The sequence below is a fragment of the Salvia splendens genome, chromosome 7 (genome assembly GCF_004379255.2).
Source record: "Salvia splendens isolate huo1 chromosome 7, SspV2, whole genome shotgun sequence".
In the NCBI taxonomy this organism is placed as follows: Eukaryota; Viridiplantae; Streptophyta; class Magnoliopsida; order Lamiales; family Lamiaceae; genus Salvia; species Salvia splendens.
Window position 1 is genome coordinate 24,638,715 of NC_056038.1, and position 23,161 is coordinate 24,661,875.

At 38.6% G+C, this 23,161-nt stretch overlaps 2 protein-coding genes across 2 annotated transcripts; both read right to left on the bottom strand.

The window, feature by feature from the left end:
• Positions 1–11,099: 11,099 nt before the first annotated feature.
• Positions 11,100–13,440, bottom strand: LOC121742086 (probable WRKY transcription factor 21). The gene is made up of 3 exons (XM_042135121.1): positions 12,148–13,440; positions 11,951–12,076; positions 11,100–11,480 (listed from the first exon to the last, which is right to left on the bottom strand). The coding sequence occupies exons 1-3, from the start codon at positions 12,855–12,857 to the stop codon at positions 11,336–11,338; spliced, it is 981 nt and encodes a 326-aa protein (XP_041991055.1). The 5' UTR covers positions 12,858–13,440; the 3' UTR covers positions 11,100–11,335.
• An 8,128-nt stretch (positions 13,441–21,568) lies between these two features.
• Positions 21,569–22,270, bottom strand: LOC121741065 (E3 ubiquitin protein ligase DRIP1-like). Its single transcript, XM_042133759.1, has 2 exons — positions 21,937–22,270; positions 21,569–21,853 (listed from the first exon to the last, which is right to left on the bottom strand). The coding sequence occupies exons 1-2, from the start codon at positions 22,149–22,151 to the stop codon at positions 21,796–21,798; spliced, it is 273 nt and encodes a 90-aa protein (XP_041989693.1). The 5' UTR covers positions 22,152–22,270; the 3' UTR covers positions 21,569–21,795.
• Between the last annotated feature and the right edge of the window lie 891 nt (positions 22,271–23,161).

Here is a 23,161-nt window from a genome sequence, read left to right on the forward strand (position 1 = left end):
TTCAGGAATGGTTTACTTATTTCATAAGTAAAAGAAGACGAAAAGGAAAAACAGGACTCGAAACAAAAACACATATTCACATGTATGCATTAGACCGAATAATTTTCCAACAATCATACCCGTGGTCGAGGTCAATCCATTTTCTAGTAGCTTGTGTTCCTTCTCTTTCGCTTTTGCTTGATCAAGGTGTCAGCTTGTCAAGATTGCTCAATTTAAAAACCACTGTTGGATTCACTCAGTCACTCATTTCTCACCAGAGATCTCAGGACTGTTCACTCGGTATTGCCACAAATTTAATATCTTGAATCGGACTGCACAAGATAGTTCCTTAAGGTCTTTGTTTTTTGTTGTAACGGGGCTCAAGGGTAGTACCGTATTAGGGTAGGGTCCTAGGGGTTCTAAGTTCAAAATAAAAACTTTAAATTATAAAAAGAAAAATCACAAGAGTAAAAAAGCCAAAGATTTGACTAAACTCGCTGGATCAGATTTGGGATATTTATTTCTTCCTCTGCTTGATGCTACTTCTCGGTCAAATTTCGACCTTTAGCCTTATAACTTTTCGGCTTATTTTTTTACTTTTGATTTCCTGGGTTAGGTTACAACTATTTCCTGCCCTTTCTTTTTCTCAAACCTTTTCTTCATTCATTCATTATATATATATATATATATATATATATATATATATATATATATATATATATATATATATATATACATATATATATATGATCAACCCGATTGTCTAACTTGATCAACCCGACTACCCTTTATTTCGACCATTCTATTGCTATCCCCTTTTGTTTCCCTTGACAAACTTCATCTCTTTGACCCTCTTTCCTCATGTGATATGAAACTTTGAATTTGGTTTTAAGGCTCAAAGAATGGGTAAGAGTGTATGGGCTCAAAAGTGGTTAACTAAGGGGTGCCTTGATTAATGAGGCGGGTTTGCAGAACGAAGGAAGAAAAACGGCTCAAAAGGCTAAGTCCTAGTGCCTTTAGTCCTTACTACTTGTGCAATTTTCATCTCAATATTAAAAGTCAACCTCTAGTAAAATTTTCTTTTGTAAAAATAGTAGAAAGTGTTATACTTTTGGCTTATAACTCACATATAGAGAGGCTTCACAGTTGATTTAGAAATTGAGCGTTTCCACCATACTTGTGTCGTTCAAATTGATCAAGTTTTTGCAATCAAGTTTTTACACGTGAGCATACTGAATCCTTTTTCTAACTTCTCCAAAAAGTAATCAAGTCTTCCAATTATCCAATTTCATGCATATTGCCTATTTTATTACTAACTGTAATTTGTTATTTTTTGTAAAAAAATTTAGCATGTATGATTCTACTGTAACTAACCCGTCCCCCATCCCCACTGCATATGAACTCGTCCTCGAGGGACTGGATGCAGTGGAAAAAAGGGTTAGGCACAGGCAACGGCACAACAACAAACAAGGGAAACTTCTCACACTTAGACCAGACACTGGGCTAAGTGTGAGACAGTGCCAGCGATCAACGCATGCTAACAAATATAGAAAAACATAACACATAGGCACCTAAGGCAGACAAACAACATATAGAGCAAAAACGAGCATGCATACTTCTCACACTTAGACCCAAAACAGGTCTAAGTGTGATGCGGAATAGGATGACAGTTATACATGCCAAAAATAAATTAAAACTAAAATTGTTTTGAAATTAACGTGAGCTGAGATGGGGGGCTTTACTAGGGTTTCCTAGGGGGTTGACTGGGAGATGCTGAGGTATGCCTGGAGAATGACGGTCGCCGAGACGGAGGAGAGCATGTAGAGGGAGGTGGTGGTTGCCTTGCAGGGGTTTGGTCATGGGTGGTTCCCAACAACCTGGCCAGCAGGACTAGTTGAGTATTTGAATTCTCCACCAGCTGCGTCAGTGTTTGCTCCATGCGGAGCTTCCATGCATTGTCAGCACTTGCAACCTCCTCTTGCTCCATCCTCGGAGTGGGTGCCTGATGTGTATCCTCCTCCTCTCCTTCGGCAGGGATTGTTGCGGTCTCCTCCAACTTCGTCTTCCTACTGGATCGACTCCTTTGTTGCTCCAACCGGCCAGCTGCATAAAATTGAAGGCCTCCTCCTTGCTTCTTCTCTAGTACCTGAGTTCTAACAAAGAATTCAAGGTCAAATATCTCAGGAGTGGGGCAAAGGACAGGACATCCGGCACACTCCACAATCCAGTTTCTCCTCAAATAAGCTCCGAGGAGGTGGCAGACGTTGAGACGACGGGCAACGCGGGTAGCAACTTGATTAATGGAGTAGGATAACCAGAATCCCAGATGGACCTTTCTCTGCTCCCTCATACTCCACATAAAGTAGAGTTCGGACATGGTAATGATTGAGAGCGTATTGCATTGTCTGAGGAGATTACAGGCTAGGTATATCTGGGCAAGGCGGAGGGCAGGATCGGCAATGCGATGACCTCTAGACTCAGAGGATGTAAAGGTATGGGCACTCCCGTTGCGTATGGCCTTCCAGATGGCCTGCTAATCGAATTCAGGTTTCTTTTGAGGGAGACCGATGTCGCGCCTAACCCACACCCCGTCAGCCACCTGTCGTTCCGTGTAAAGGCCCATCCGGATAGAGAATTCATTCAGGCTCATCAGCTGGTCCTGGGCAAAAACTCTAAAGGAGACACTTCTGTCATTCAGATCTGAGCTTCCGGTGAATCGTAAGGATGTAAAAAACTCCTAGGCCAGGTTCTCCAGCACAGGGGTCTCATCGACTTCTAGCTGCCACTCGAATCCGACACCGGCAATGTAGGCTTTAAACCTCTCTTTCATCTCAACCTTCTCCAGGGACGGCGGGTGCAGCATCTTTCCCGCCTTCAAGTGTTTCTGGGAGGTCACCCTGTGGTGAACTTCCTCCTGTAGTTTGGGATCGTCGAATTCCAACATTTGTTGGAGAAGAGCTAGGGTCAAAATAACATGTTGGGGGAGTAGGTGGCGGAAAGAGATGTTGCCAGCCTTCCTTGTTGCCTCCTGGATGTTCGGGTCCAGCATAACTCCTATTCCTCCAAAGCGCTGCCCTCATCTTTCTCTCTTGGCAGTAGGAAGGCAGGTTCATAGGCATCTATAATGACAACCCCCACGTTGGCGGGACGCCCCTTCTTTGGTAGGGGAAAAACACTTCCCTTCCCTTTCCTCTTCCTCTCTTCCCTCTGACGGCTGCCCTCCTCAGCCTCCTTCTCCTCAATGGCCTCTTGGCTCTCTGGCTCCTCCGGCTCCTCTTCATCAACCACCCGCCATACTGTGTGGGGCCTCTGTACCACTGTTTCCTCCTCTCCTCAGGTTTTTAGTGTTTCAGCTTCCTCCAGGAGTCGGTCTGTTATCATACGGCGCATCTGGAGGCGTGGCGGCTCCTCCTTTTTCTCAGCCTCCCCGTAGTCGAATAATGGGTGGAATTCTTCCACTTCTGCCTCATTGATTTGGCCGCCCTCAGTCAAATGCGGCTCATGGATCGAAGTGGATGTGCCATTGCTTCCTGGCGACGGAATAGCAAAAGGCTTCCCATAATCTTCCCCCCACCTTCTTCGTCAGAGGTGTCCTCGCTGGTTTGCATTGGCTGGATGGGGGATGAAAGTGGTATAGGAGAGCTAGGTGGGATCTTTTTAGAGGACGAAGCAGGATCCTTGGACCCGAAAATCCCAAATCTAGCCTTGAGTACGGTGTAGGCGGTTGTATCATCCAGCTCAGAAGATTTTATCGAGGCGCCGCAGAGTTTCTGCGTCCACCACCAGAGGTGGAGCGGCGGTGCTAGTTTGTGGTGGAGTGGCGGTTGGGGTAGGATGGCTGGGGCTTTCTTTATGGGCTTGGGATGATGTTTCCCGGTCGCCTCCGTCGGCACCGGCATCTGAGGACGAGGATGAAGTTAGAATTTGTTTGATTAACATTCGTGCGGGTAATGGTGATGAGTGCTGGTAGAGAGAATTGTTCTAGGTAAGGGTTAGGAACTTGGAGTGGTATGGAGAGAGTAAAAGGAATGCACTGTAGTCGCTTTTGATTGAAAGTGAAATACGGCTTTGAGATCTGCCTATTATACTGAATTCGCGACTGTCGGGATCTCTGACGGTTGAGATTCCTGAGACTGTTCACGTACTGGCGGGCCTTTTCAGAGTGTCAGCTGGCTTAGCTTCTCTGATACGCTTTCTCCGTCTCCCTGGATGTTCCTTCATTGCGACAGTTGGCGCAGCCTGACACCTTCCCAATGACTGTATACGTCCTATCACCACCTGTCCCTGATCAATTAAATCACTAAGGCCATTGGTTAGCTTTCGTTGCACTGATCAATTGGTGAGTTAAATCCAGATAGAAACTCAATAGTTCCACTTGATCAGTTTCTTGCCTTTACTTCCGACTTTTAATTTTCTAAGACATAAAAAAGAACTAACTCTTCGAAAAACTATTTACACTAACTACAAGGACTTGACTGGGTTCCCCTAGGACGTCTCTTGATCGGTTTAATAGTTTTAGAATTTGTTGCTTGATCAAGCGGATTACGCAGGAGTACCCGATCACTCCTTCTACCTGGTCACTGGCTGAGATTGGGCAGGGCTAGTGGAACTTCTTCCACCATGCCTGCTTCGGCTTTGTCTCTATAGGGTTCAACCTGATGACCCTTTCCTACGAAGGAGAGTGAATTAGGGGGGTCTCCTTTGTGCATGTTTGCCTCCAGTGTGTATATCGCCAAGGTGGTATTAGGGTTCGCCCATTCCGATTTCCGCTTCCTGGGATGTTTGTTTTGACACTGGGATGGTAACCCTTCCTGTTCACCGATGGGCTCTTCCTTCCTCAAGGAGAATTCGGTCACTCCATTCTCCATCATGGCTGGATGCATGCACCGAATTGGGTTCATCTCCATCAGGTCTGCTGTTTTCCACTTGATTCCTTCTTCACTCGGTCTCAGTTTTTCCATCAATTGTCCTCCCTGTTCTTGCAGATCTGGCTTGTGATATGTCTGATTGGACAAATCCTTGAGGGTAACTGGCGACCCAGGTAAAGGCAATAGTTGCTGCGTAGGCGAGGGACTCGCTTTCAGCTTTCTTCTCAGAGGGATGGCTTGGTCAGGTGGTTTTTCGACTCTTCCTGGTTGAGTGATTTCTTCTGTCTTGGCTGGTCGTGTTGGCTTGCAAAAATCCATAATTGCTTTTCCAATGGCTTTGTCATCTATTTTTCCAGTCATCGTTGATTCTAACCAGTTGGCTGCTTCCCCCTTAAACCTTTCATTATCAGTGGAATAAGAGGATGATTTATTGAAGAGTTCAGTTTCCAGATTCTTTTGTTCCAAAGGCCTGACGGTATCTATCGATTGTATGCTTCTGTTGTCCCGTGGCTTCTTTGCAGCTTCATTAATGTCAACTGTAAGTCGTTCTCCATTAAACTCTAGATTCATCGTCCCATGGCGGACATCGATGACTGTGCTGGCTGTGGATAAGAATGGCCTTCCCAAAAGGATGCCAACAGACTCCTCCGCTCCTGGCTCTGTCGTCTTTATGACGAAGAAGTCGGCGGGGTACATGAATTTGTTCACTTTGACAATTTCATCTTCCAGAACTCCCTCGGGGTAGATGCAAGACCCGTCTGCTAGCTATATCTCCATATCAGTTTTGATAAGCTTAGCATCTTCCAGCTTCTCGTATATAGAATACGGCATAATATTAATGGAAGCCCCTAGGTCGCACATTGCTTACTCCATTAGAACGTCTCTGATGGAAATTGGAAGCGTAAACACCCCAGGGTCAGCTTTCTTGGGTGGAAGATCTCTAGGTTGAATTGCACCGGTCTCATTTTCTGCTTCGACCATCCTCCCCTTCTCAGCAACCTGTTCACGGGTGCTAGACTCTTCTTCTTTTACGACTTGATTAAAGGCGATGGGCTCAAAACTTCCGTTATGATTGAGTCTAGGTGTTGAAAAACTCGCAGATGAAGTTTGACAAACTGTTTCCGATCTCTCGTCCTGTAGGTTGTTGCACTGTGGCCGGAAGCTTTCCTTCATTCGTTCTCAGCTCTCCTAAAGACATGGCTACCTGAGATAACTGCTCTGCAAGCATCTCGAGTGCAGCCCTCTGCTCTTTCTGAGCCTTGTATTTCTCGCATTGCATCTTAGGGCTGATGCGAGATCATCACATCTCCTGGACCTTCAAATTGTTGTTTGTTATATCTCTGATTAAATCGACCTCCTCCATAGCTTTGCGGATAGTAACCGGAAGGTCCATACTGCTCTGGCTAGTTCTGGGGGGGATGATTCTGTTGGTTCCCTCTTTGGTACTGCGGGACATAGTTCACAAGTTGATTATTTGACTGTCTTCCCTGGTTGCTAAACTGAGGGCCTTGGTGTTGGTACCCTCATTCTCCTTCCTGTTGTCGACTTGACCAGTTAGATTGTCCTCCACTTGACCAGTTCTCTTGAGGTCCATTTGACCATCCTGCCTGACCTTCCTGCATTATGTTCCTTCCAGTGTTTGGTCTTTCCTGGATTCGAGCTGGCCAGTTGGGCTGCCCTCCAGAAGGTTGCGATGGTTGGCTCTGATTATGATCAGTCCACCTGAAATTTGGGTGATCCCTCCATGGAGCATCTCTCTGCTTCCCCTGGATCCAGTTGCCATTTGCGTTCCAGTGGCCCACGGCATTTACTTGGGCCTGCGGTTCTGCCTCAGGGGGGAACTCGCAATAGTAGTAGTGATGCTCTTCTGGTGGGGACGGTTGCGGCACATACTGTGTTTCTTTTGGAGCAGGTGGTGGAGGTGGCCTGGCTTTCTCTACTGCCTCTAGCAGTTTCTTTTCCATCTGCTCAAATCGAGCCTCCAACTTTTCATCGTTACGCACCTCTGCTACGTGCACTGCCCCTCTCCTATACTGTCCTCGGGATGTCTCATACGGCCGCTTGGCCTCAATAAGCCTCTCCAGGATATTTTTGGCTTGGCTAAATGCGGTTTTCGAGAAATCCCCTTGAGCTGCGAGGTTGAGGTCGTTCTTGCTATCCACAGTGAGTCCACTGTAGAAAACCGAGTAGATTTCCTTCTCCTCCATCTTATGGTTGGGGCATGCTTGAAGCAAACCTTGGAATCTGTCCCAGTACTGGCCAAGGGGTTCATCGTACTCCTGTCTAGCCTCTGTAATCTCCCTTTTCAGGGCACTAGTCTTCGATGCTGGGAAAAAGCGATCTAGGAATATCATGCGAAATTCAGCCCAGGTTCTGATGGATCCTTCTGGTAGCCTTGACAGCCAGACACCCGCATCGCCCTTCAAAACGAAGGGAATAGCTTTGAGCCTTTAATCTTCGGAAGTGGATCCAACCGGCACGGACTCTCCAATGAGCGTTAGTCTCTCTGTATAGAAATGGATGATTTCAGTGTCCACCGCGTTGGTACCTTCTCATCAACAGTGAAAAACAAAAAGAGAAAACAAGGAAATAAGACTATATACACCTACGCACTACGCACAAACATAAAGTAACACCATGCTTCCCCGGCAACGGCGCCATTTTGGAAGGCCTCGAGAGCGGCGCGAATTCGGACCAAGTTATATTGAAAATAACTGAGTCGATTGGATCAATTAGCAAATGTTGATGCCACTTGATCAATTCAAACTCGCTCTCACTCGTTTCCTACCAATGTAACTTGTAAACTCCCAATTTTGCACTACTTTAACAGTAAAGCGGCAAGTTCGGGGTCGATCCCACTGAGAAGTTGGTGTGTCGAGAGTGTGTGTAGTGAACAGGGGGTTGGCTGCTACCACGCTTTAACTTGGGAGTTTTTAACTACTGTTTTTACTCTAGGCAGAATTAAACTTGCTAACTTGATCAAGGTAAATTTAACTACTGGGTCAAGTGAATTACAGGTGAAAACGTAACAGTAAATGCGAGGATGAAAACGTAATAACTTTGATTAAACTAAACTGAGAGCAGTACAGCGTGAAATTGAAACTAAGCTAATACTTCGGAAAATAAGAAAGCAAGTAAAACCGAGAAGAATCTCGGCGGGTAATTTAGGAATACGCCGACATATAACAAGTATTCTGCAGCGCTTCTTTAATTCCACTTTCTAACTACGCATTACTTTATCTAAGCTAAGCTATTATAGAGAACTGGACTAAGCTAGAGAACTAAACTAAGCTAAACTAGACGGAAAGTAAAGGATCGGATTCCTTCTTGTGATGGCACACCCTTTATTTATAAGCTCAATTCGGCCTCCAGCTGGATAACGATCTTGACAGGGAATATTCACTCATGCTGAGAATGAGCGACTCATTGATTGCTACGTGCCCTTCTTCTAGAATGACGACGCTTTTGAGTAACAGATTCGTGACTGAGCTTCGTCCTTGCGTCTCATAAGCTAGCACGTGTCCCCTTCTAGAACGTCGTCTTTGATAACAGAATGGTGCGCCACATCCAGCTCATTTCCTCACGTGTTCTTCTTCTAGATGCCAGCGGTCCCCGCCTAACTGCTTGATCACTCCCCCTTGATCAACCTCCCCCATTCTTGGCCTTTTATCGCCTTTTGTACTTGCTTGATCAGTTCGGCCTTACTGCCTTGGTCAAGCGGCATTCCTGCACATTTAACACTTGTTTTGCGCGATAAACTGATCAAGCAGCGTACATTTTACCCTTAAATCGATGCATGAAATGAGCCTTATCAGTTTTATAATTCCCTGTTTGATTGTTTGGTTTCTATGGAAGGAAAGGAACGACTGCAAGCATCGCGGTCTTCCTTTCCGTCATACTCATGTCATTTGGCAGGTCACTCATCACCTGCATACTTTCGTGCTGGCCGGCAAGATCACCCCGATTCACTGGAGGGGTTGTCCGACGTCGGTTGATTTCATGCCTTCTTCTCCCAGACAGTGTGTTCTGCGTTCACTCATGGTCATTTGGCATCCCCCTGATGCCCCTTGGGTGAAGCTGAATATAGATGGAGCCTTCTCTTCAGCGTTATTGGAGGTGGGAGAGGGAGGATTGGTTTGTGGATCTGATGGAGGTCTTCTGCGAACCTTCTGTTCTCCGGTGGATGCATCTTCGAGCTTTGAGGCGGAGCTTAGGGCCCTTATTCGAGGCTTGGAGATGGCCATGGAGTTTTCTACACACATTTGGATAGACCTTGACTCAGCAGCTCTGGTTACTTTACTGTCATCTGGACAGCTTGGTTCTGCCGATTTTAGACATCATATGGCTCTGATCCGGAGAATGACTTCTAAGCGGCAGGTTCGATTCTCACACATCTACAGAGAAGGAAACCATGCTGCCGATTTTCTTGTAGGTAGGGGGTTCAAACCCCTACTATGACTTACTATGATTCAGTCTTTGTGCCTTGATACCTGAAGGCGCTTGTTAGGATGGACCAGCTGGGATACCGTAACTTTCGTTTCCGACGCAGGGATGTGGATTGATTGTGGCTATATGGTTGTTCTCTTTATTTTATTGCTTCCTTTTGTTCATCTAGTTCCTACTTTAGTTTTGATAGCATGGAGTATCCTGACTTATGGGAACTGCAGTTTGTTTTCTCTTCATGTTCTTGTTTTCGACCCTAGTCACTTTTAGGCTAGGATCGGGGAGCGTTATATTTTATTTTTATTCAGGGGTTGGGGGTCTGCCTAAACCCCCCGTCCAATATGGGTGTTTTTGATAAAAAAAAAACTAAAAAGGAAAGTATGAGGCCATCCGCATCCCTGTCTCAATACCGTCTCTTAACCTCTCACTCATTCACTATTCATGGGCCCCACTGCACTTTTTACCTCATCTCTTAACTAAGAGACAACACATGCATCCCTACATCTCTTAACCATCTCATCCCTTAACTATTCATTCAATTTCATTTTTTATTTTTATTTCTAACAAATTCAATTAATATTTCATTGAAATATTAAATTAATACTAATAATTCATAAAATCATTAAAAACTACGAAAATTACAACATCCGAAAATACGAAAAATACATAATTGAAATCATAATATTACAATTTATTGAAATCCGCATAATCATGGAAAGTGATGCGGTGGTCGTCTAACGGTTGCCAAATTTTGCTCAAATGTGCTCCATTAGATCTTTCTGGAGTTGGGCGTGGGCGGTAGAATCACGTGTCCTTGCCCGAACGGCGACGGAAGTAGGTATCTCCCCATACCGGGTTTTCACAAAAGTAATCTCGTACCAACCTTGCGGCGGCTTCCTCTCGGTCACGATGCATGTATTTCCGGGGTCGCTTTTGACGCGCCGCGGCTTCCTCTTCCTCCCTACGCCGATTTGCTTCTAGCGATTCTTCCATCATTCGACGCATTTGCTCAAATGGATCCATGAATAGATTAAATTTATGAGAAGAATAATCTTTTGAGATGAAGAATGTAGGGTGTTTGAGCGAGAATATAGAGTTTTTTGATGGTGGATAATTTATGGGAATGATTTGATATTTATAGAATTGATTGAGGGCTTAAAAAAATAAAAAATAAAATTAAAATTTTGAAACAAACGGCTATAAACGGCTAGTATTTTTTGGGATTTTTTTTCTTCAGAATTTTAAAAAAAATAAAAAAAAAACATATTTCAATGGATATAAACAACGCCCACTCGCGGGCAGGCGAGTGGCGTCACGGACGAACGGGAGCTCGCCACGTGGCCAACGCGCGTGGTGAGCTGGCTCGCCAGCCACATCTTCCGTCCCATAAAAATATGTGTACTTTCTATTTTCGTTTGTTCCACAAAAATATGTGCATTCCACTTTTCATAAAGTTTTATCAATTTAATAATATAGGTCCCACTATCCACTAATACTACTTTAACTATCATTCTCCTACTCTCTCTTACTTTATCATACCATTTTCCTATTCTCTGTTACTTTACCAATTTTATCTTAACTTTTGCACCATATTTATTGCCATTTTTTTATAGGACGATGAGAGTATTAAATTTTGATTTTTTCTGAAAAAAAAAGTTGTCGATCACTTTTAAACATAAACTACTTTGAAAAATCAAATTCTCCCCATTATGATTCAATCAATACTAAATCCATAAATATAAGTAAATTGCTAAGGAAAACAGGATAAGCATAAAGCTTTAAAAAATTACTACCAAAGAAATCGACAACTTATCAAAAAAAGAAAATAGTGGATTCAGATTGATTGGAATTAGTGTTTCTCACAACCAAATCTTGATTGAGTTCATGTCTTACCAATGTCTAGACCTAGCCTAGACGCCATGAAGATAACAGACCATCAAAACGACGACTCCCTCCTCGCCCCTCCTCAGCTCAAGCAGCCTTATATACAGAACCAATCTAGTCTAATTAAGAAGATGAATTATGACCAATAATATCCATACAAATCATGCGTTGGCCGACTGTGAAGGCAGTCTCAGGTGGTTGTGTTCGCCTTCATAAGTGACTATAAGCATCGCAGGATCTTGTAAGCATCGCTCCACATGTTTCCTAGCCGGGCACCCTCTCACTGTACTGCATTTGTAGTATCCCCTGCAGATTTAACCATTCATCATAACCAAAAATTTCACTCAAGATTGCTCAAACTAAGTTGAATGATGAAAAACAAAGAAAAATGCAATAGCAACTCTTTGCAGACAACAGACAAGAGATGGATCCACTTTTCCATTTGAATATAGACGAAGATGCCAATGCCACATTACACCAACGAGGCCATAGAAACCAATACCACTCATAACGTTAGTAAATCATTTGGATCAACTAGTATACAAAAACATCAAGAAATCAAAACATAACTCTATCCGCAATTTCTTAACCACATTATGACTTCAAACTAAGTAATGACATCTCAATTACGAGCAGTTTGAATTGCTATCAAAGAATAGTAGAATACTATGCCACGTTCTATAAAATAGGCCAAACAATCAAACCAATGACATGAAGAGTCTATCAAGTCATACCTACAATAAAACCAAAGACATGAAAAGTCTATGAAGCCATACCGAGGGTGAGGGGAGCCTTTGATCGGTTTCTGGCCATACTTCCTCCATGAGTACTCATCAGGCGGAATATCAGCTATCTTGTTACTGATTGCAGGAACTTTAATAGACCTTTTCACTCTATGCTTCCTGTGATAAAAAACATCACACAAATTAGACTAGATAGCAAATTCAACGCACCCAAAACCTAAATCAAGCACCTCTTCTTAGAGCAATGACATCTACTACCACTTCCCCCACATTTAACACTTCCATCCTCTCCCCTCCCGGAACACCTCCTCTTGTGATGAAACGATGCCTGATCAGCAGACCGCGCTGCACCAATCAAACGGAAGGCGCTCCCATCCACATTAGCAATGCTCCCATCCACACTCAACGAGGAGATGAATGACCTAGTCGAGGACATTGTAGGGGTGCACGAGGAGCTATCAAAGTTAAGGCTGATGCCACTATTGCTACGCCTATACATAAGCTCAGCCTGCTGCTTCAACTTCTGCTGCTGCAAGAGATGGTAATTTGGCGGAAGCTCTTGCTGCGAGAGGCAGAGATTCTTGCCATGGGAGCTCAATTCCAAGCAAGGGCTTCCCAATGTGAGAGAATTATTGGCATTGGATACAGATTCTTGCTGAAGCAGATGAAGGGGCTTTGGTTGCTGCTGATGATCATTGTTTCGGAAAATGGGGGTTTCAAGAAATATGCTTGGAGGTTGGGATTTCTTGCTCTTTCTCACTCTAGCATGCCCACAGCTTGAGTTGAGGAGAGAGACTACTTTCTTGAAACACTGGACAGCCTCCCCTGTTTGTTGCACTAAATTTACACTCAACATTTGATCTTGAGCTTGGTTTAAGATGCTAATCACTCTATGGCAGCTATCTACAGCTGCAATATTTGCCTTTTCAACCTCCTCCATTACCACAAATTACAAATTAAGAGAAATATCCAAAACCCTAATCCCCAAAATTAGAAGGGGCAGCTTCCACCAAGACATGAGATGATGTTACAATAATTCCAAACACGATTATTCAATTTCAACAGAGGTAGAAACTGAAAACCGAAATGCAGTAACCAAAAGATTTAATCGCGGATGGGAAAAAGGAGGTTCATTTCGCAGAGTGAAAATCAACCAAAAAACCCAGATGAAATCAATCAAACATCAGCAGACAATCAAGCTGCAAACAACGGCTAAGATTAAAAAGCAAGAAAAAGAAAAAATCTGGAACAAACGGACCTTCAGTTCATAAAAATGGTGTGGATTAAGCTAGATTCTTTGAATTTCCGCTGTGTGTTACATTTATGGGATTGAAAGATGTGAAAGAGAAGACTTTTTTGCATTGATTTGGAAGAGAATAGACACGACCCAGAAAACAAATTTTCAAAAAGGTGCAATCTTTGAAATATTTATAGTGCTAAACAGGCAAAAAATTTCTAGTGAAAGAACAATAAATGCGTGAATCTAGAGAGAGATGAAGGCAATAATATATCAGTCACCTTCATTTCATCCCCATTAATTTATCACATTTGGGTTTTCTAAAATAAAAGTAAATAGCTATAAATAGATTCCATTGTTATATACTCCAAAGTCCAATCTATATTCAATTGTAATTGAGTGTGTAGTCGTTTTATTCGAAAAAGAAAAATGTTTTGGAGACATAATGTCTAAGACATAATGAGGTTAAAGTAGTAATTTTGTATTATATTGTGTTTATTATTAAATTAATGCTTTACATGTATACTATTTTACTCTTAATAGTATAAAAACGTATGTATGACTTCAATTAAGGAAGGTGGGTGTCTTAATGAGATTTGTGCCTGGCAATTAATTAAATTTCAAAGATTTTTAATTCATTTTTTATTAAGTATTCTCTCATCTTCTCTAATTATAAGTCTATCAATAAATTCTCTCCTTTTTCTCACATTATTATTCTCCATCAATAAATTCTCATTTTCTTTTTCTCCAAGTATAGTTTTACATCAACAACTTATCTCTTTTCCAATTTGCTCATTTCTAATTTTCTATAACAATAAAAAATATTATTTATACCATTTTGTCACATGTAGATTAAAATGCGCATTTGATTAATTCCCTTTGCTTTGTCTCTTCAAAAAATTAATACTACTAACTTTTTATTCATTAGAACAAAATTATTTATTTATGAGAATGTAACTTTATTTCCAAAATAGTAACTTTTATTTGCAATAACAGTAATTTTTATTCCCAAAACATTAACTTTTATTTACAAGGATAATAAATGTTATTCATAAGAATAATAAATTTTATTTATTGGAACAATAATTTCATTTAACTAGAGAGAAATGACTTTTCAAAATTAGAAAGTGCATATTGCTGCGGGATGGACTAAAAAGAAAATAGTGTATATTCTTGTGGGATGGAGGTAGTATTTGTTACAATAATGCTTTTATTGATTATATTAATAATATTTTATTAATTAAAATGATTATATTTTTAACAATTATAATCTCTTGTCAAATAGCAAACATAAATAACTTTTTTCTGCAATAAATAACTTTTATTTGCAACAAACTATATTAGTAAATTTATATATTAAACACTAATTTTTCATAGTAAATGTAAATTTTATTCCCAATAACAATACTCTTTATTCTATGATGAAGTATAGTAAATAACAAGCTCTCTATCTATCCAATAGACCAACGGATTTGAGTCATCACATGTTAAATAGAAACCTATTATTGATCCTTTTAAAATAATAAATTTTATTCAAAAATAATAACTTTTCTTGAAAATATCAACACAATGACATTAAAATATCAACACAGTATATTGAAATGTCAACAAAATTATCTGTTGTCATTTTAATGTCACTGTATTGACATTTTTAATTCACTGCATTGATAAGTTATCAGAGTTTGCAACTTAAGAAAGTCTCTCCTGTAACAAAAGATATAGAAAATAGTTCATTTTATTATTTTGTTCAGTTCCTGAAATTAATCTAGTTTTCTACTAAAATTTTCTACACATATTCACTAATAATAATAACAATAATAATAATAATATAATTTCACTATTAGCTATCATTACTCTAACTATTTTTCTATTATTCTCTATTAGTATTTTACTAATCTTAGAATTTCAACTCATACCTCTTTTGTCTCTGAAAAATATGAACATTTGGTTCGATATGAGTTTTAATGCATAATTGGTAAAGTAAAAGAGAAATAAAAAAAAAGTATTTAAAGTATTGTTAAAGATAAATGAGTTCCAAAAATTATACAGTTCATACTTTCAGGGACGAACTAAGAAAGAAAGAGATCATACTTTTTAGGGACGGAGTGGGTATTTTCTTAAATCTCTATTTTCAAGTACTTTGTCCTAGAGTAAACGAAACACTTTCCTTTTTTTTATAAAAATCAATATATTTAATACTATATCTTATTTACTTTTCTTTCTATTTTTAGTTTTTTTAATTGTCTGTTTTATACTGTACTACTATTTGTCTCCACAAACTAAACATCATTTCTATAAATCTTATGTTTAAGGAAGCACCACAACCGTAATGAAATCAATGAAATAGTCAGTTTTATATAAATAAATACGACTATAAATAATTAATAAAGTACAAAGTTTATTTTTGTTCGTGTACAATATATGTATATTTATCTGTATTAAAAAGGTAAATAACATGTAAAACATGGAGAGATGGATTATAAATATACTATATTGGTATGAGAGAGAAAGCTGGGAAGTGAAACTGTTATATCTAAACATACTTCTTTTATTTATGCATTTTGTTTAATATTTGAAGTACTTTCAATAACTACTTAAATTTATATATAAGTATTAGTGATTTTTATTTTTAAGACAATTTTTTGGGGTGGGTTTGTATTAATGATCGGCATCTATTGCTATTTTAATTCCTTTTTTTGTTTTACTTGGACCAGCAGTTATAGTTCCTAGTATACAGTTTTAACACGCTTCCAATTATAGTTCGGTACTTTTTAAAGGAAAATACAATAACTAATCCATATTTTTGAATTTAATGATTACTTTGCATGTTTTACTTTTCAAATTAATTTCATAAATGTTTTCACCTGCAACCTATCCTCTATTTAAATTTAGATTTGCATCGCAAATTTATTTCCGAAAACATAATCAAAGTGGCAAACTATAGTAAATATTTTTGTGTTAATTTAAGTAAGCAAACAAGAATCATCAGTCCAGCTCCTTTCATCTTTTTCATACCTACCTATAAATGAAGCAAATCACATTATCATTTGCTCACGTCTATTCAAAGCCAGAGAACATAGATTTAATTAATCTATTAATGCTCCACATGTTGGCTACTCTGTCGAATTAATGTTTTTAAGTATATAGTTGTTTACATGAAAATTTAGTACTGTAGTAATTTATTTCAACAGCAATATATTACCAGTTACTCAATGTTCCAAAGTTGATCGACGTCCCATTTGCAAGTACGAAATTTTAGAAGATATTGTTTTATGTGAAAAATAAAAAGAATAAATGTATTATCGAGTATTAAAATGTGAGGGAATTTTTTTTCCGAAACATGATACCCCTCCGTAATATAGAAATAGGTAATATTTCATTTTCGTCTGTCCCATTAGAAATATCTCATATTTATTTATAACAATTTTTTTCTTCTTCTTTTTAACTTTATCATTTATGGCTCCATCATCCATTATACAACTTCACCTACTTTTTCTCATTCTCTTTTACTTTACCAATTATATGTTAAAATCCATACCAACTTTTTTCTTTTTCTCTTTAACTTTATCATTAAATGACTTATATTTATAGGATGAAGGGATTATCTTTTGTAAGACAAATTTGAAAAGAAAGTGGGACATCATCATTGAGAGACTATTTTTACAATATCGTGTATTACGTTTCATAATATACTTTTTAAATATTATTGTAGAAACTATGTACAACTTCCTCCTTTCATAATATACTTACTTTTTAATTATTATTGTAAAAACTAGTGCAGAGTATAAAAGTATCGATCAGGAAGAAGAAAACGGTGCCTCATCCTCCATCTATGTATTATGGCTAAATGAATTGAAAAATCTAGTTTCTGGGTTTAATGGGCCGGATTAGTTTTATTTATTTAATAAGCTTAAGATGAGTTTGTTTCATAATGGGTTAAAAATCAGATTGAAATTATTGTTTATTATTAAGTTAATTATTTTGATATTATTACATAAGTTTACTCTGAATTTTATTCTAATTATTTATTTTACAAATAATAATTTCATATAAAATTATTGATGATAAATTGTTGTGGGGTAGTTTGTCATTTGAATAAAATATGCTATGTATGACTGAATAAGTATTAAAACTAAGTGAATATGAAATATTCTCTTGGGTTTGAATTTGACGTAAATGATTGGAGTAAAATTACTGTTTAATATGACATTTATTGGAAAATGAGTTTGTGCTTGGTGAAAACGGTTGGACATGGTCTAAGAGCATCTATTTATACTGAACTCAAACACATTTTAGTGTAAATGTCACATCAAATATAAATTTACTTAGCTAATTATTTACACTAAACTCAAACTTAAAAGAATATTCTCTATATTATGTCTTTTTACTCACAAAATTTGAAATTTTTTTTGTTTTGGTTTAGTGTAACCTAAAGATAGGTACTCTCTCTGTCCCATAATAGATGACACACTTGGGGATTGACACGGGATTTTAAGAGATGTTGTTTTCTGTGTTAAGTGGAAAGAGAAAATAGTATATTTTTATTAATGTGAGAGGGAACTTTTTCCAAAAAAATAAAATGTGACATCTTTGTGGACAAACTAAAAATGAAAGTGTGACATCTGTTATGGAACGAGGAGGTACTATTTTTTACTCAAAAACCAAAAATGAGATTAGTTTTGGAGTACTATTGGAGCTAATTACCTATCCCATTTTAGGTTTTAGTGTACCACCCAATGGTTTACCATCTCCAACCATACACCAAAAATGAGTTTTGGTGTAGAAATCTTCTCCAACCTACACCAAACTCAAACTCATATTTGGTGTTACTGCAAAAGTTTTGTGAGACAAAATCCCAAAAAATGGTGTAAATCTTAAATTTGGTGTAAATGGTTGGAATAAAATTATATTTTGGTGTGACATATACGAGTTTGAGTTTGGTGTAAATGATTGGAGACCTAAATATTACACTATACTTTAACTAAGTGCCGCACGTTTCGGTTCTTATTTGGCAAAAAGAAATAGCTAAAAGTGTATTTGGATATTTGTCATGCTCGCCTGGTTCGGGTCCGTGGGATTTTCCGGCAAATCATAAGGACATTTAAGTCCTCCTGGTGGTCCGGGAAGGGGCGACCGCCGCCTCCTACCCCCTGTATCTACCGCTGCTCCATCCCACAAGAATATGCACTTTTGGTTGGACACAAGTTTTAATGTATAATTGGTAAAGTAAGAGAAAAGTAGAAAGAAAAAATAATTACAATATTGTTATTGTTAGTGGAGAATGAGTTTCCAATTTAGAAGGTGCATATTATTGTCCGACGGACTAAAAAGGAAAAAAATGCAAATTTTTGTGGGACGGATGGAGTATTTTAGTATTTTACTTTAAATAATTGTAAGTTTAAACTTTAAAATACGGAAGAACAAAGAATAGCGAAATTACTTCATAAAAAAGTGGAAAATTAAACTTCCTAAATATTTTAAAATTACAAATCCTAAAACAAAATTCTCAAAATAGAAACTACAAGTTCCAATTTGTTTTTTATCAAAAAACATCCATAGTGGGCGGGGGTTTAGGCAGACCCCCAACCCGTGAATAAAGGCAAAAATATAACGTTTCAAAACATGATCCTAGCCCAAAAGCGACTAGAATCCAAAACAAGAACATGAAGAGGAAACAGATAGAAGTTCCCACAAGTCGGGATGCTCCATGTTATCAAAACTAAACAGGGAACCAAATGAACAAAAGGAAGAACTAAAATAAAGAGAACAACCATATAGTCACAATCAATCCACATCTCTACGTCGGAAACGAAAGTTAGGATATCCCAGCTGGTCCATCCTAACAAGCGTCTTCAGGTATCGAGGCGCAGAGACTGAGTCATAATATGTTATAGTAGGGGTCTAAACCCCCCACCCGCAAGAAAATCGACAGCATGGTTTCCTTCTCTGAGAAGTCGTTCTCCGGATCAAAGCCATATGATGTCTAAAATCCGCAGAACCTATCCAAATGTGTGTAGAAAACTTCATGGTCATCTCCAAGCCTCGAATAAGAGCCATAAGCTCCGCCTCAAAACTCGAAGACGCATCCACCGGAGAACAGAAGGCCCGCAGAACTACAAGTTCCAACTTAAGTTGGTGAGGAGTGCATCGACCACGATTATGTGCATCAGACATTCTCTCTCCATTATCGACAACTTATCCTACATCATCAGTTCCCTCAACTGAGTGACGCTCATTTTCCCCATAGTGTCAGCCATTTTGTCTAGTCTAGAGTCGAGTTAGGTGGGGTCGGGGGTGGGGTGGGGGAGTTCTCAGACCTACTAGAACCCTTCCCTCATTCTTCTCTTTGTTTCCTTAGTCCCTATCGGACGACTCTCAGTGGTGGGAGACAAGGAAAGTATTGGAATCGTGATCAGTCAAGATTTTGAATTAGTCATAAATGTGACGATATAAAGATGTTAATTGAGGGATGTATTCATTTCCAACTTGCAAATATTGTTCAAAAATCAAAACACTTGTTATCCATTGGATCTTGTGTTCTAACGGATTAATGCAACGTGTCATCTAATAATGTAACTTAGTTAATAATGTAATACTATTTTAGTAAAATAATGTAGCATATTAGTCTAATAATATAGCTTGACTAATAATGTAGCATCTTAGTCTAATAATGTAACTTATCACAACCATCCAATCTTAGGATCCAGGGTTGTGATCTGTTTGATACTTAACACTAATGAGACAGTAGTGAGTAGGTGGAGTAGGAGTGGAGTAGGGGAGGCGCTTTGCCCTAATACACTCCTGTTAATTGATGATCATATTATCATATATAATTGGCAAATGTAGGGCAAGCTATTAATGGATCATTACATGAGGATCCATATTATTATAACATGTAACTGACGTCAGCAAATTCGAGAACATTAATAGGGCAACACCCAATTTTGATAGCACTATTCTGCACCGTTTCGGTGCATGAGTTGAGTAATTTGGTGCAAACACAATTCCTTGTGTGCTGTTTCGGGTAAACCAACCAAGATGCCGTAATATACCTACAAGTAGAAATCTATGAACATATTTATACCCTAAAATAATAAAAAGAAATACCTGTAATAAACAAAATTCCTGATCTGAATTAAAAAAGAAAAAAATATGTTAAGTTTCACATATAACGTAAATAACTTAATCATGACAAAGTCAAATGTAATGAACAAAGTTTCACAACCATGTAATAAAATAAAAAAACAGGTAGTTCAAGTCACTAAAACATGCAACATATTCATTCTCATCGCGACTTTGCTCCTAAACGCTGAAGTGCGGCACCCCTTGCCGTTGCGGGAGGGAAAATTGGGGTATGAGCCTAAGAATCAGGTGCCCTGCGAGCATTGATGACCCGATTGTGGCTTTCACTCTGTCTGTACTACTAGTTGTTTGACGCCACAGATCAACCAGATTGTTCAGCCTTAGTGTGGGGATGATGCTCTGCCCCATGCACTTGATCTCAACCTGGAGTTTGATTCGCAGGAAATATCAAATCAACTGATCGGAGATGTAAACTCAATTCTTTGCAATCCAAATGCTGTGTGTGTGGATGGCGAAATAGGGTTTACAGAAAAGCACGAGGACGAATGGCCAAAGAGGGTGCACAGAAAAAGCACATGAAAGGCCAAAGAGAATGCACAGAGAAGCACGAGGATGAAAGGCCAATAAAAGGTCGTGATAAGGAAATTAAGATGATTTGATTTTGATAAGGAAATTAAGATGATTAGGTTTTGATAAGGAAATCAAATAGATAATGCAATCAGCAGGTATTTCATGTATTGTGAGGTAAGGTAACTTGATTATCCACCACCCTCAATATAAACCACAGGAAGGTATTAAGATGGAATGTATGTCAGTTCCAAGTTTACAAACAGTTCATACAAATATCACTCATAACATCAAATCAGGTCCAATATAAAATGCAGGAATCGAGATACCCCGTTACCATCTCCAGTTAGTAGGAACTTTTCATGCATTTACAAAGAGAGAATAGGTTAAGTTAATTGTAGAAACCAAATTAATTAGAGAAAATTTTGTGGATATAAGGACCACTTGCAATCTGCAGAAGACACCAATTGTAATAATTTTAGTGGATCAAAAGCACAAAATGAAGGCAAATCTCAAAAAAATCATCAACGAAAACGTATAGTTCAGCTAAGCAAATTCTTTCACATCTAGGCTTGAAATAAAAAATTAAAACACTTGAAGAAACTGCATTGCTGTTGATATTTGTTAAGATTGTTTCAGATAGAGTACAAATGGTGTCAAAGCATATTCATGAGATAAAGGGTCAACTTTTGCGGTAAAACAATGCACAATTTCACTAGTTTCCTATATATTCAACCAGGATAATTAAAACTAGATTGACAGACACTTAACAATAACCAGATATACATGTCAACAGATTTAAAATGGCTTCAAATTTGTAAACGAAAGAAATATCATAATTAATTAATCAGAACAATTAAAACAAAGCTAATAACTAGGCACTATACTATCAATATATGATGTCATAAGAATAAAAGTTGAGCCTCTTATTGGTTATGCCAAAGCAGAAACATTACATTCAACAGCCAGAACAGCAAAACACAGTAAGAACTTACTTTATTCTCAAGTAACTTGCCGAAATCTGAGGCAAGGGCAATGCATCTCCATCTCTGAAAAGTTATTTTTATATATCAGGTTCATCAATAAGTTTCTCAAGATTTAATCCTAATAAAGATCAGCATAAGCCACTTACAGTTCGTTAGAGGCAACTAAAGAAAACCAAATAGGACAGTTTCTTCTTCTGTCAATTTTAGCACTGGCAGCATCAAGCAGAACCTGAGGCGGAACCCTGAAGTTCCCAAAATTTTGTGTTTTCTGCTGGATTTTGCGTAGCTTTTTAGGCCTCTCAATTTCCTGAGGGGTATGCTCTATACAATTCTTCTCTTCTTTAAGTTTGGATTTCTTCATCTGTTCCTTTATTTTGTTTTTTCTGAGAAGACCCTCCTCATAAGGATTATGCTCTTCAGATTTGACATGAGAATCTTGTGCGTTGAACTTAGAGGATTTGCTTCGGTTTGCTGCTTCGACCAAACAAGTTAAAGGCTTCCACAAATCACCTTTTTCTTCCCATTGCTCAGAACAATTCTCAGGGGCGATGAAAGAGATCTTTCCTTCCGCTTAGCAGGCAATGCAACAGGAGTCACTACCTCAGGGGCCTTGAGGTTTATCCTCTTATGTGGAAATATTTTTGCCCGCACATCTTGCAAATTATGATCCGGTCTAATCAAGAATGAAATCAAATATTAGTGAAATGATGAGAAGACCATTCTAAATTTACCTCCGAATCCAGAAACCTCCATGAATTACTAGCTTGGAACACATAACACCAATATAAGAGAGTAAAATGTAGTTTGACAGAGAGAGCTTTCAGAGTATACTGAAGTACAAAATGCCACCCTGACTATCTAAATTAGAAATTTGACCAAAAAACTCCATTTAGCTTCACTTTAAAGACAGCATAAAAGCATGTTTAACAGGTTGTGTGTTTGTGAAACTTGTTTGTAGCTAAGTTGGAAAACAGAAGTCATGATATCAACAAAATAAAAAAAATATAGTAGAACTGACCTCAACTTCTCCAATGGTACACATCCCAAGTCGATATTGCATATTGGACAATATTCCATATCCTCGTCTGAAAGCTTCTTGTATATGCATTTCCTGCAAACTATACAGCATCGTAGAAATAGAATATTAAGTAATGCATAAATGAAGATGTATAAGCACAGACAACAAATTATCAAACATGCACAGTTAGCATAAAAAGAGGCAGTATTATTTGCATAAACATAGCATATTCATATTTCCTGACCAATCATACGATTGGCCATATGTTGTGGGACATGTAGCAAACTTAAATTGTTATTTTCAGATTCTAACATGTCGTTTAAAGGTTATTGATTATCATTATAGTCCTAAAC